The sequence below is a fragment of the Cloeon dipterum genome, chromosome 2, assembly GCF_949628265.1.
Source record: "Cloeon dipterum chromosome 2, ieCloDipt1.1, whole genome shotgun sequence".
In the NCBI taxonomy this organism is placed as follows: Eukaryota; Metazoa; Arthropoda; class Insecta; order Ephemeroptera; family Baetidae; genus Cloeon; species Cloeon dipterum.
The window spans coordinates 32736451-32751258 of record NC_088787.1 but is presented as its reverse complement, the minus strand read 5'-3'; the positions used below and the strand labels follow the sequence as shown (position 1 = coordinate 32751258).

The following is a 14808-nucleotide window of genomic DNA, read 5'->3' as shown; positions in this document are numbered from 1 at the left end:
TTTGAAAGATTTTTCCATGTAGCTTCGAAAAGAATTTACAATAATTTATATTCTCTTATTAGGAAAATGTAAGGAATGAGTGGCTAAAAATGAAATAATTCGATTCCATGACGATGTTTGTTTTACCTTTTGAATTCACATAAAGGAACGTTGAAAGGGGAAGAACCAACAAAAGGCAGGTGCTCTTTTCTTTGCGCAACAAAGTTTGTGAATCCTTCAAGGACCAATATTTAAAATGTGACAGAATGTTTAGCTTACAATTAGATCTAATCCTCAGACTTGATTTAAAATAAAAAATGCTCCAGCACAAAGGTTTCTGCTCAGAGTATATTGTCAGGCTCTTTTTTTTCTAATTTGAATAACCTTTCAAGTCCTTTCAGAGTGACAATAGATCTCTTGAATAAATACTGAACGTAAACTAACTTTGATCGAACATCCTTTTTTATCAAGTGGCGTGATATTGACATGCAACCACTGGGTAATTGATCAACTACGCTGCCCGTAAACTCGTAATATGGATTCTTGAAGATACACTAGGGAGAGAAAAGGTGGCAGTTAGCAACTTTTAACTAGTATTTCTCTAAAAAATTTATTCTGAATCGATGGAAGATCATTTTTTAATACAGATTGCAATACTTGTAAATATTCGTATTTTTCAACATAAAAAATCCCGATAATAATCGTTCTCGGTCACCATTTTTGCCTGCACTCAACACGGATTCATATTCAGTTTCGATTTCGCCTCTTTTGCAAACAGGATGGTGCGTCATCAACGGATGTGTTTAAAAAAGTTATTATACATATTTCCCATGATAATACAAGACTGAAGTGTATAATGCCAACCGGCTATATTAAATGAAAAATAATACATACTCTGATAAAACAACTAGACAAATTTAGTTGTTCTAAAAGTATCCTCAACCAACGTTTTTGACGCCCCTCGATTGACCTCGTGGCAACACCTGCAGTTAGTCATTTGTTCATTTCAGCCAGCCATCCCCTGACAATGAGCGGCGGCGTTGTAATTAAACCTGCGCTTGATGCGGGAAATAAAAAAGATGCACCCAAGCCTACCAGCCGCGTTCGCTGTCATGAGAACGAGATTGATGAATGCAGTGACACGACAGCGAGTGCGTGAGTCAGCCGGGATAAATCGAGATCACGCCTCATTGGTCGGAGCTGGGGATGAAGATTTTGCAACAGATGTATATCTGAGAGGGCGTCGGAGCGTGCAGACATGATTTTGGGGGAGAATATCAGTCAATTTCCTATACGACCGAGGCAGAGACAAGAATCTTTATTATTTCGCCTGGACTGAATCGTTCGAGTCGATTTTATTGCGGGACACGGCTGTTGCAGCAGTGAGATGCAGAAAAAGGGCTGATTTGCTTTTATTGGCCGGCTGCTGCTGCTGCTGCGTTGCCTGCTGGTTAGTGCTTCTTGTTACGGATACCATTTACGGGTTGTAAAAATCGCGCAGCAGTAAATTCACCCGCGGACGCTGCTGCCGTGCGCCCATCTGTCAGTTTGAAAACTTATTTCATTTTACTGCCCAAGTTTCTCACACTAAAATTGACATCATCAGACAAGAGGAGTGTAACAAGTTCCTTCGTCAAAATGGACTCGGAACAATAATTTTGGTCCCCATAAAGCAAACAAAAAATATTAGAGCAGTTGTGTGAAATTGACATTGGATTCGTTCTAGTTGATGTCAATGAATTTGCCGAACTTGTCTAGAAGCTTTCCATTATACAGCCAGCTTGTTATTCGCCTTCGCCGAGCTTAAATACAAAATGATAATCATACGAAAGGCGTTTTCTTTGACTGCTCCGAGAAGTTCGCTTATCTGCGATATGGGCGCGAATTCCTCGCCAAGCACGCTCTCTCGTGAGCTAATTGGCTGTTACGAGAGTCAACTTCAGCGATCCAAACTTTTGCGCGCTACAATTTACACGGAGTGGCGATGGTTCAATTGTATTTTACAGCTTTTAATAAGAGTTCCCGCCGGCTAAATTCTCCTGATTTGCTGGCAAATTAGCGAGGAAGTAGCGCTCTCATTTGAATTTCATTCCCGGTTGGGGAAGACACGAAAACCGCATTTTGGAAGACCCACGCGCTTATAGCAGAGAGGAGGGAAAATAATTCCCTTCTTTGAAAAAAAAACACTCAGCTCCCGGCCTGAAAATTGTTTATGGCGCCTTGTGTGGTCGTTTCCTCCACATGACACTTATTTTTGCATCTGCCTGACTAATTAAACGCGTGCTCCACTGTTTACGCACTGATAAAACCGCGGTAATTAACGAGGCGCATCTTGATTATGAAATGAGCTGCTCTTGCTTCTTTTTAAGGATTTATTTATTCATTATATACAAAATACAAGATTCTCCTTTCATTTCTTTCATGTTCCATGACCATGTTTACGTTTAATATCTACTTACTTTAATGTCAATTTTGCATACTTCCAATTTGATATTTAACTTTTCCATTTAAACAATGCGTGGTTAGTATTTTCGGTTTATTTGTATTAACTAGAAGCTTTTTTCTTGATTAGTTTCTCAAATAGGACATTAAACACAACCAGCAGAGAGGGCCTTGTTCTTGTCACTTTAAACCGGTGACATAAGCCTGATCGGCGTAATTAACCAGCAGACACAAAGTGGAATTGACTGAGGGCTGACCCTTCTTTTCCTCGTGTTATATATAGGGGGTGTGTGGCACACCAGTGAAATAATAAAAATGCAAATGTGCAGCTTTTACGCTCTTGCGTCCAATTAATTAATCTTGTTAGGAAAAGTGACAGACAAGAGCCGCGAGAATTGTTATTGTTAGGGATAAAAATTATGGCTGAGAGGTCGCAGGGTCAAAAGGCGTAAGTGTTGGCCCACTTAAAAGTACGATTCCCACACACGCAGAGAGAGCTCTAATAGCTGCTCATGAGAACGTACATATTTATTCTGGTTCGACGCTCTCTGCAGTTCGACATGAATATTTCATCTTGTCCTGCTGAGACGAGATGAGCCCCTTAATGCTTTTATATTAAATCATTAATTTATTATACGCCCGCTCACATGCAGCCCACTTGGGCGAGAGGAGAAATAATAAAACGCTTTTAATAATGCGGCACGTGATAAGAGCGACACATCCAGACAAATTGGGGTGCCAAGCAAGAAGATGAGAGGTCACCTTACACTGAGACGATCAGTTTTACGGCCAATGAAAACCAATAACAAGAATTTGCTCTTGGCATTCTATTAAATGAGGTCCTAAAATCGAATTAAATGTCAGAGAAAAAAATTTAGATTACATCTAAAAATACAAGAACATTTTTCCTTTGACAAGGCAAAGTCAATTCATGTTATCCATTGAGATAATAATTGAGAATGAACACGTATGAAAGTTAAATTAAAATTGAGGCACCAAATTTCTAAACTGAAAGTTTGATATCAGAATTTAAAGGTTTTTAAAATTTGAAAATGGGTATTACAAACACAGCTTTTCCTTTCAAGAGCCTATATCTAGACATTTAAATTGTGATTTCAATGAATAAACTAAAATATATTACGCACCTATCTTTAAAATTCAGACAAAATTTTGAAATTAATCGAAAAAATCAGTTTCTACTATTTATCCGCTTATTTATATTTTCAGTAACTTTATTCATTTTGCTCACGATTTATCAAGTACAAATTTTTAAGCGAAAATAATTGCATCAAAAGAACAGTCTATTTTTCTCTCTTTGACAACAAAATAAAAACACTTTGATCAATTCACTGGAAAATGCAATTAGCGTCTAAATGAGTGTACATCAGCGTACGGTCGCTGGTTCAATATCAGTTCTGTCGCCACACTCTTTGACCCCGACACGGCGCAGCAGCCCTTCAGAGCATAATTTCCAATAACCCTTGCTGAACGCGCCCGCCATGCGGAGAGGTAATCTATTTACGATTGCACCCGGCAGCGCGGCTACGTACACATCCATATACGCCAGGCAGGCAGTCTATCCACCGCGCCGGCAAATGGCGAAATCACTCTGAATGGGAGAAAAATTGCAGTCTGCTCAGTGAACCAGTCGGGGAAATGTATTTTATAAAAGCCACGCGGCGGCGGTGATTCTGCCATCCAGTGAACCGCGTTTATTTTGCATTCTACGCGCGGCTCTTATTGATCTGGAAATGCTATTTTGCGAGGCGAAGCAGCCAGAGATTTTGTTTTGATTGAGATTGACGGCAAATTAATTAGAAATTTCGCTCGTTTGTCGCCGAATCGCTTGTGTTTGCAATCTCATCGGCAGCTGCTGCTGCGATGCGAAGGGTCGGGGTGTGTACTCGCAGCGCGTTTGCCCTCTCGCAGTCGAGTTCAATCAATTTTCCAGACTCTTGGGCTCTGGGTCTTAACGTGGCATTTGAACCAGCCTATTTTCCGTTTGATTGCATTTACTAGAGAGAAATCAATGGTGCTTGTCGATGGCTAATTTTGGAAAAGGCACCCGTGCTTATTGGTTTTAGCACTTCTTGCTAACATTAAGTTTAAAGGATATGGGAAATTTATGATTTGAAGCTAAAATCTTGAAACTTATAGTGCCATTGGATTTTTTTATCAGCCAAGCGCTGAGCTGCGCAGAACAAAGAGAGCGGCCAGTACATTGTGACGCCATCAATGCTCACGGTGGCAAAGATGTGTCCAATTTTAGAGCGATTGTTTGGATTTTCTTTGATGCCCATGCTATTCAAACCTAACAATCGATAGAGAGCAGCAATCAGAGCAAAGTGTGGCGTGTCTTGAACATCAGCTACCTTAAAGGCCCCTAATATGGTGAACTTTTTTTCGTAATTTTGTAATTTAAACGAACTGTGAGGTAGATTTGTGAGTAAAAAATACTTGTTGAAATCAAATTATTGGTGATTACCGACAGTTGATTTTCAACATGCGTTTTTTAAACTTCAAAGTGCCGATAAAGGTTCCTTTAACACCGATGACGTCGCAACAAACTGGCCACTCTCTTTGTCCAGTACTAGGGGGCTAATGCGGCAGCGAATTCAAAAGATTCCAACGGTACATTGATTTTCAGATTTTTTTACTAAACACATGAAATTTTGTTTTTTAGACAACTTTATTCTTCAATAAAATTATGCCATGGTGTAAAAGCTTCGTTTGTATTCGAGTCTCTTTATGGAAAAACACTTTTATAAAATTTAAGTGTGTAAACTTATATTTTTTGTTATTGAAAAGATAACCTTTTGCATTTAGTTGAGGACGTTGTCACTAATTTTTAGTCCTTACGACTCAACTTATGTTTAGAACTTTGCTGTTTAGAATCTGAAGTTACTGGGAAAAGTCGCAGCCGCACAGAAAAATGTTGATACAAAAAAGTCCATTGGGTATTATTTGTTTTATGAGGAAAAACTGATATTTGAACAGCTGATCTGGGATGGAAGAGGTTTCCTTTATTCCTTTGTCAGCAGCAAAGCAGCGTTGTCGCGGGGGTTGTGCACTCATGGCCGAACTGGACAAACAGCTCAGGTGCGAACTCCCCCGCGCATTTGGCTGCTCCGCATCGTGTCAGTCAGTAGTGGCTCACTCCCCAGCTTTGACCGCAGTAGCGCCTGTCAAAACAATACCAACCCCGTCATCGCGACCAGTCTGCTTCTAGCGAAAACTCGGCGGCCATGAAAGCCTTCCAAAACCACCACCATGTGATGTGTGCCATTGTTATCAAACAGTGCCTGCGCGCAGAAAGTATAGCGAATAATATCAACAGCAGCAGGCGATCCGCACCGCTTTTTGCGGCAGCTGCAACACTTGCTTTCGACAGCGCAATTTCACCGCGTTGACCATAAATCTTGTGCGCGGTTTTGACTGAGCAGAAAATCATTTTTCCGTTTTTTGATAGGTTGGAAATTGGTTATTTATTGTTCGACGCATTTCGTCCCAAAGCAACCTCGAGATTAATTGAAAATCGACGAGTTCATTCAACGAAAAGGAAAAATGTTTCCTGGAGCGTGTCGATGACTTATCTATGAGTGGTCCTATCCTTATTATAGTTCGTTATGCTTTTTTATCTCCGTTTATAAGCATCAAATCTCCCAACAAACAAAATTAAAATATATGTATGTTTTTCGCCATTTTTCCAGTCGGTTAGGGAGAGCCAGAAAGTGAGATTTGCAGCAATGGGTTGCGCCGAGGATCAATCTTTTGTGCCACACAAAGCGAAATTAAATCTCCATCTATGGGCTGCAATGCCTGCAATACGTTTGAAATCTTTGTATGGTCTATATCTGCGTCAAAGGCAGCCAGAAATCGCACTCATTCTCATATATGTCGAGCCCCATACACACGCGCCATCGGCCTCAGTGTTTTTCCTTTCTTCGCTGAGTCTGCTGATATCTCAGATTTTTACTTTCCCGCTCCTTTTGTCGGCAGTCACTTTTTGCTGGCTTGCTTTCATCCTAACTTTTCTTTCCTCGTGATGCGCTCTCCGCTGAGTTTTTCTTTCGGCAGATTTCCAACTCGGCTCATACAAGGGGCAGATAATTTGGCAGTCGTCTTTTTTGCCTCCACCTAAAAACGTAACGCCTGCCAAGAAAGTTGAACTCGCGAAACAGAATAGACCGCTAACACTTACTGGCGAATTCTTAGAAAATCTGAATGGTCATAAATTTGACTCCCATACAGCGTATCACATGAAGTTATTAAGATAAGGTCTCCTTTCAGCGACAGGTTTCCACGTGCATTGAATAAATTTCCAACTTGGCCGCGTCTTTCCGCTCAGGAATATTTATCTAGCATCCGAAAACGTTGTGGCTCATGCTAAATGTATTCAGCAGAAGAGCCAATTTGCAGCTCAGCAGCGGCAAATGAATCGTGTAATGGAGTTCCCGCAATAAGAAAAGACGTTCGTCGAGTGCCTTTCAAGCAATTGTTATATAGGCTCGAGTCGAGACGGCCTAGTGAAATATGATACACGTCAAGAATGATTTTAGCTCATGCAATTCAATACGAGGAAATTGTCTTACAATTGGAATGGGATTTAAAAGGGGCTTATAATAAAATCAATTATTAGAATAAATATCTGTAAATATAGGTTGAACATTTGAAAGCATCGTTTTTTAATATCTGGGTCCCAAAGTTTGATTTTTATACGCCTAAATTCTATAAATAATGTCAAACCTTAAATTTTTGTTTCCAACTCCAATATCTTAGCTTTAAGGCTAGAAATTAAATTTCTCGGCTTCAATTTGGTACATTAAATTGTAAAATTGAGCAAATATTAATATTTTTATGCCATTAAAAATAAACTATTTTATTAAGTGTTCATAATTGAAGATTATTTAAGTAATAGGACTTTACAAATTTCTATATGCCTCTTCAAAATGTTTGCGGTACGCAATTCATGCACCTTTCAGCAAAAAGGAGCAATTGTGAACCAATTTTCGTCCACTGTGACTAAAGGTGTGCTCCTGAGAAGCAAATTTAGTTGCTGAGATGGGCGGCGAAAGACGTCGCTCAAAGTGTGTGATTTGCAAATCAAATGTGCGTTTGTGACATGCAAATGAGGCTCGTCACACGTGAGCAAAAGCGGCATACACACAAACGTGTTTGTATATATACAGTACATTTGGAGAGAACACACACACACACGACACACACGCCGCCGACGCCTCATTTCATCCGAAGTTTGGTGGCTCATCCGCTAAATCCATTTCGGGCGCGCCGCTTGCGGATCTCGTGGATTTTTTGGTGTGTGTTTGCGCCGAGGAGACTGCTCTCATTAAATCGCTATTCAAAGAGTCAGGTAGATAATCCAGCTGTGACTCAAATCCGACCGCGAGCATAAATTTATGCACGGCTGCGGAGGCTGCTGTTAAATTTAAATGCGTCCCATCGATCTTTCCTACTCGAACGTGTGACAGCCGCGGTAGCAAATAATTCAATGCCGAGAATCAAATATGAGAGCAGATGAATAAAGAATGAGAGGAACGGACCTCCACCGCTGCAGACGCGATATGTTACACCGCAGAAGAGACGTAATTTATTCAAAAATGAGACACTGAAACCCGTGTCACACATCACACAAAGCCGGCTGCTGTTTTTTGTTCTTCTTCCATTTTCGTTCGGAATTAAAGGATTGACGAGACTGACAGTGAAGGGATGGATTCGAGTCTGCATACATTCGACAATTTCTTTAATATAAATTTAAGTGGTTTTTCTCAAATTATTTTTAAAGTTTTAAGTCGATAGGACATTTGTTTCGGAAAAATAGTACGACAGAAAAAAATGTAAAAATTTTTATGCTTTCATTATTTGACGTGCTTGATTTTTGTGAATTTATTAAGACTGTATTAAATCAAGAATTAAATATAAGAAAAGAGTGTTCCTAAACATAAATGATTGTACGTAAAAAAATGAACTTGGTTGTGCTTTCAAACTTATTACATAGAGCTTAGATAAATGGTTCAGGAAAGTCTTAAATTTATCAAGTTCAGTCTCTATATATATGAAAGTGTTCCAGCTACTATAAAGAGTTAAATAGAAGCACTTTTGTTCAAAAGCCCTCGCGGAATGGCCACTCCACAGAACAAAAATTATCTGGTGGCTCCAGCACTCTCTACTGGCGGCGGCGGATAAGTTTGCGGCCACTTTGGTCCAGCCTCTGCTTCACCCTCTCTGACCATCATCCAAGTCGAAACTGGCTGTTCGGAACAGGCCCGGCAGTAGTTTCTATTCTGCACAGCTCGTTGACGCGCATTTCTATGGTGTGAAATAACTTTTGAAAGGCGGCAGCCCGTATAGCACTTGAGTTACAACAATACAGAGGGAATTGAGCAAAGAATTGTCGCACGCAGTTCTCCCCACACGCGTTCCGTGCACCCCTTATAAGAGACCTAAAACTGAGACACGCATTCTTGGAAATAATCGACGAAATCGATAGTTTCACCTCGCGAATTGCGTTCCGTTACCTCTGCACCGCTGGCAATCGGAGCTATTGCTAAATTAAAATGCTTTAGAGCTATGCTGACTGGAAATTTTGTTGGAGTTGGCTCTCACTTTTTTCTCAATGTGTTTCGAAAAATAAACTCCGGATGACTGAAATTGGGCACCTAATTAAGTAAATTCGGTAGCAAAATTATATTTGGAAAAATTAATTCAAATTTAAAAACCATTTCAATCCTAATATTTTCCAAATGTTGGAAGCTGGTATATTGAACTTGATTTTGTCTGCCAACCTGAGCAAGATTTGTAATTGATTTGGTGCCTGATGACTTGCAGTGTTGGCGCACCTCCTCTGAGGGTCCCTTCGTACACTTATATACCCTTGGCTAAAGGCACCATTCATCTTCGTGACGAGCACACACATACACACAATATAAGTGTAAATAAGTTCTGCTGCCGCTGATGATGATGGAGTGTATTCAATTGAAGCTCTTCAGAAATGCTCGCCGGAACTTCCATTCCCCCGCACCACTTCCCCCGCGCGCCGGCTTTTCCTTGACGCGTCAATAACAATGGGCACTTTTATTAATTTTATAATTGAATTCTTGGCTCGAGTGTCGCGGAGCGTGCGAAATTTTTGTACTCACGCAAATGCAGATAATGTAATAGCAGTGCTTCTGACGCCGACGCCGCGTGCACTCGAGAATTTAATTTCCGAGCGCAACTCTTTTCATAAACGCGCCCCTCGCTCGCTTCCAATAACGGAATTAAAGCGTTTGTCGTGGAGCTGAAAGCAACCCCTTGATGCACTTGTTTTGAACGAGAATCGCGTATTTTCAAGCAGAAATTTTATTTTCATTTTTAAACCTCCACAAATCCTATTTAATGTTTGCTTGCGAGCACTAATGGGAAAATCAAACACCTTTTTACCTTACATATGACATGATTTTAATTAAATTGCTGTGTATATAGCTTTTGCTTACTGGTTTTATTTACGTTTTAAGGGAAACAATTGCCTTTTCTGTATTCAATTATGGATTCGAATCAAAGCCACTCGAGCGAGCACTTGAGACAAAAAGAGAAGCGAGAGAGGCTGTGAAAGAGCTCCTCTGTTCAACGGCCTCGCTGATGCTGCTGGTGCGTGCAACGTGACGTCGTAAAAGGGTTAGCACTTGGAGCCTGAATCCAAAGCAAACAGAAATTAGAATTCGATCGATAATCGAGTTACGCTGCCGCGCGCGTACAGAGACATGTGCGCGCCAGAGTTGATGGCTTAAGTGACTCAACGTTTTGACGTCGATGTTGCGCTCGAAAGGCTAGCGGACCGTAAAAAATTGCCCGTGGAAGGCCAGGCAGTCAAAAAAACGATGCATAAATGGCCTGGAAATTGAATTTGAGGGAACTAAAAGGGGTGACTGCTCTTATGACAGCACTAACTTATTATTTCGTGTTTGACAGTTCATCTCACAATATGTCAAAAATCCGCTAAACGATAAAAGCTTCCTTCAAAAATATTTATTTGTATGTTGCAGGTTGGTCTGATGATCACGTGGACCCATACAAGGACCACGAGATGCACCACAAAAGCGACAATCACAACGAGGACTACACCTACGACGAGCACACGGACGCGCTGCACAACGCGGACAGTGGGCTATACAATGAGTAAGTTATTCCACGTAATTTACCCCCAAACGCCCATTTCCTCACTCGGCTGTCTCTGCGTATCACGGACTGCCGGCTTTTGAAGAGTTTGCTCGCGAGTTGAGTGCTTTTTAAGCTGGGAACGCGGCAAGAGGGGGGCCCCTAATCAGATTTAGCAGCAGCATTGTGCATAAAGAGAAAAATTCTGTGAGTCTGGCTGAAATTGCTGTCAATTCACTGATTGAATGCACCTTCCTTGACAAAGAAGGGAGGAAAGGAGAGGATCCTCCTCTCATTCACAGTGGCAGCGGACCTCTCCCATCCAAAAAAAAAAATCAAGTTGAAAAGAAGTTTTGACAAGCACAACAATGCGATGTTTTATTTAAAGTGAGAGCACTAGAGGAAATATTTTTCCTCGGCAGCTTATAGGCAGGACACCTGATACATTTTATTTTACTTTGAATACATACCCGCAGCACACTAGATTTGTGGCTTCTTTATTCTTTTGTGCCACGACTCGACATAAGTGCTTCTCCTCCGCCTCTTAGAATCGTAACTCACAATTTTTGAGGTGTGAATTGTGAGAATTCACACCACTGGATACTTCCTGCCCACCGCAACCCACCTTAGCTTTCATATATTTCAATATCAATATTTTTGTTAAAGAGAAAAGGATTCCTTCTGGGAATCAGGTAAAGGTGAAGAAGGACGTTTTATGATTATATGCTAATTTCTTACGGTAGCGGAAATTAAAATAAAATATTTTTTGTTTAAAAATCACTCAAGAGAGGATATGCCTAAATTATACCATCAGTTGAAGAACTATCCGATTGAAAAATTGTACTTAATAGGTTTTTTACTGATGTAAAACCCAAAATTAAATGATCAATGACTTCGGACGCCATTTTTAAGTAATATTCAGCCGTCCATACCCTGTGAAATTGATACTGTTTTAGGCTTCGGCAATAATTCTTGCTGAAATTTTGATACATTAGATGCCACCGGTGTCAAAAGAGAAAATGCCATAAACCGCAACAAAGGTGAGTCTCTTTACGCGAGCTCGAGGGCAACCCCCAGGCGGCAATATCATATTTTGCCATAAAAAGGTTGACACCTCCATTAAACACGCCCCATCCACCCGGGCCACCCAAATTTGAGAACTTCCTCTCCAGGCAGCATATATGTGTATATGTGTGTATGTGTGTGAATAAACTTAATACTTCAGAGATTCGAACTTTTTTACCCTTCGCAGCCGGCGGCACGGTAGTGTAACATCAGCTAGCAATAAAGCCTCAAATTTACTCTCCAAAGGAGCCAAGAGGATCTATCCTGCGACCCGGCAAATTTATTCCATGCGAAAGTCCAGACGAGTGAGCACAAGCGTGACAAGTTTTTAAGCCGCAAACTGGCCGCGTATTAAATTTCAGCCCCCTTTGCTGCCCTTTTAAACCCTTGGCCAAGGTTTCCTCCTGAGCAGCGGGGAACTGGTCGGTGTGAAACTCGCATTAATGAATCAAGCCACGAAACACACGTTCTGTAAGCGCGTATATATTTTCTCATCAGCAGCAGAGGCAGCGGCGGTAACAGCCACGAAAGGCAGAACCAGTTGTTTTAATCGATAAATCTTGGGCAAAAATTATACTACCAGTTGCCTTTGGAAATACTAATTAGACGCACGACAGAGATAAAAAACTGCGGGATTTCTGGTTAATTATCACTGTGGCAAACTTGGAGGCAGGCCAATTAATATTTACGCCACGGTGCAACACACACCGACTGAATAATCTGAATGCAACACCAGATTATAGTGTATAATTGCTGGGAAGAACATTTTAGCATTCAAAGTGAGTAGCCAGCAGTCACAAATCTTTCTTACTTGAAGAGTTCTGTAATATAATTTTTACCACCAACTGCTTTCATGCGAGGAAAGTTCAAAATAGAGGTGCCGCCTACGTGGATTAAATAATTACACCATCTGAGCAATTTTTTAAAGAAATCCCAGTAGCGAATAGCCGAATCACTATGGTTTCTACGCATTTTGTATACATTTATTTTATAAAAGCTCGTGAAGATAATCAATTTTGAATGGCAAAGCTAATAAACACATAAATTTCCACCTCTGACATCTCAATTTGCATCGTCGGTAATTTTCTGCAATCTATAATTTCCCTCCGCCCTTGTGCTCACTCCATAAATTGCCGTAGTGCCCACGTAAACGTAGCCAATTCCATTAGCAAGTCCTTTTTGAGTCGTTGGGATCGTCTCTCCATAGGCACAAAAAGCTTAAAACTTTTTAGGTTAATTTGCGGAGCTGTGTGGTAATTAGCCACGGTGCTGAAATCATGCATCATTCCTACGCACAGCTGATTTATAACTTCCAACCTGTGTGTCGTGTATAAGATAATTTTATATACTATTAATTCGAAATGTAAAAGTTGTAAATTGCTTCTCTATCTGTAATGTTACCGTAACAATCTTTTTCTCGATGTCGGATATGATGGTAAATTTTATACTGCAGTGTTTTCATGTACATTCTTGGTTGTTTCGTCGTTATTTTTTTGGCGATTTTCCCAGAAAGGCGTTTCCCTATTAATGGCTTTTAAATTGGCCGCATGTGCTGCATTGGAGTTTATATTGTTTTCCTATAACGCGTGCCATGCGGCTCACGCGAAAGAGAATTTTTCTCTTCGGCACACAATATCTCGTGATACCGCGTCTGCTGTATTTGACAGCAAAAAGCAGCATTGGCTGTACAATAGAAACGGAACATAACACGCTCGGTTGATAGGAAAGTTGCGTGCGTTATTTTTCGAATTTTTCTAATCGACAATACCACCGCATTGGAGAAAAAACGTGCAATAGTGTTTCTAGCACTGTTAGACACTTCCGAGAAAATTTGTTTATCACCTAACCTAATCAGTTCAATTAAAGAGAACCTAAATTTTTTCTTAATATGTTTTGGAGAAGCGGCATGTTTACTTTGATGGGCAAATGGCATTTACTTCCTAATTTCTTTTGCCCAATCTGGGAAATAGTGAAATGCAAAAAATACAAATAAAAATAAATTATTATTAGTAGTAGTAGTAGTAGTAGTAGTAGTACGGCTTTAGTATGTCTGCAAATCCTGATGCTAAAAGGGAATAGGCGAGAAGTGTGATTTGGAAGGTTCATCCGACTCTTTTTTAGGAGAACCTATGGGATTAGAACGGTCTTAATTATACTGTACGCGTACACGTGGATGAAAGGCCAAAAGCGTTGTTTTGCCGTGTTTGTGTGCGGAACACACAATGTGGTTACAGCAGTCCGACCTGGCAAATGGACTGTGGTCTGATGCACTCCGAAAATAGCTTTTTTGGTTGTTTTCTTGATTCCTAATTGGGCTTTTGGCACGAAATTACGCTTAAAAGGCCAAATTTATTGTGCTGTATATAAAGGGAGATACGGATTTATTCAATATATATACTACGCTCTTTATACATGTATATAGATGTAATACATGGAATTAAAAAACATTAACAGCTCACTTTGATCAAATTTAACTCGTCAACAGCTTTTTTGTAAACGACTATACAATTATAACCATTGATTTATTTGTTTTATAAACATAATTAAATATGAGATCTACCTCCACCTACGTTAAATGCATCTATTTTATTATTTGGCCCACTTCATTTCCTCATTTTGCTAGTTATTATAGTCCTCCGATTAAATTGCAACCCAATTAACTCCAACTAACATCAATTAACCCTAATTTTCGGGGTGGGAAGTTAGGAGAATGCATAATAATCAATCGCTCAGATACCCTGCCCATCTTGACCACACAGAATGTTCGTCGCATCCACGTTAAAAGAGTCGAAGTCTCTATAATATTGTGCCTGTGCTGTCTCGGGTGCAGCAAAACCTGTTACGCGAGTGGGAGAGCTCGCAGCCTCCAGAATGTGGTCCGGCAAGTCGTCGTCTGCTTGCTCGTGTGGTTTACTCCTTCTCCAGTACAACACTTCTCAAATGCATTATTATTTCTCCTGAGCTCCTGCGTTCAAGCTATTGGGAAATAATTCATCGAGGCTTTGGCTGAATAAAGGCACTATGGTTGGAACCGTAAATCTGTCTTTCAAACAGAAGTGGGAGTGTGTATAGTGATTAATTAATTCGTGATTAGAGAAACCACTGAATCATGCGCAATCACTCGTTTAAATATTTATTAGGCCCCCCGTGGAGTGGATATTAAATTTC

General features: G+C 40.3%; 1 protein-coding gene across 4 annotated transcripts in view; it reads left to right on the top strand.

The window, feature by feature from the left end:
• Positions 1–14808, top strand: part of LOC135937793 (inactive tyrosine-protein kinase transmembrane receptor ROR1-like) — an 89838-nt gene that overhangs the window by 62816 nt on the left and 12214 nt on the right. For all 4 annotated transcript variants that reach the window (XM_065481036.1, XM_065481037.1, XM_065481035.1 and 1 more), the window contains exon 2: positions 10464–10596. In XM_065481036.1, coding sequence (XP_065337108.1) covers positions 10464–10596 — 133 coding nt within the window. The remainder of the gene's footprint in view (positions 1–10463; positions 10597–14808) is intronic.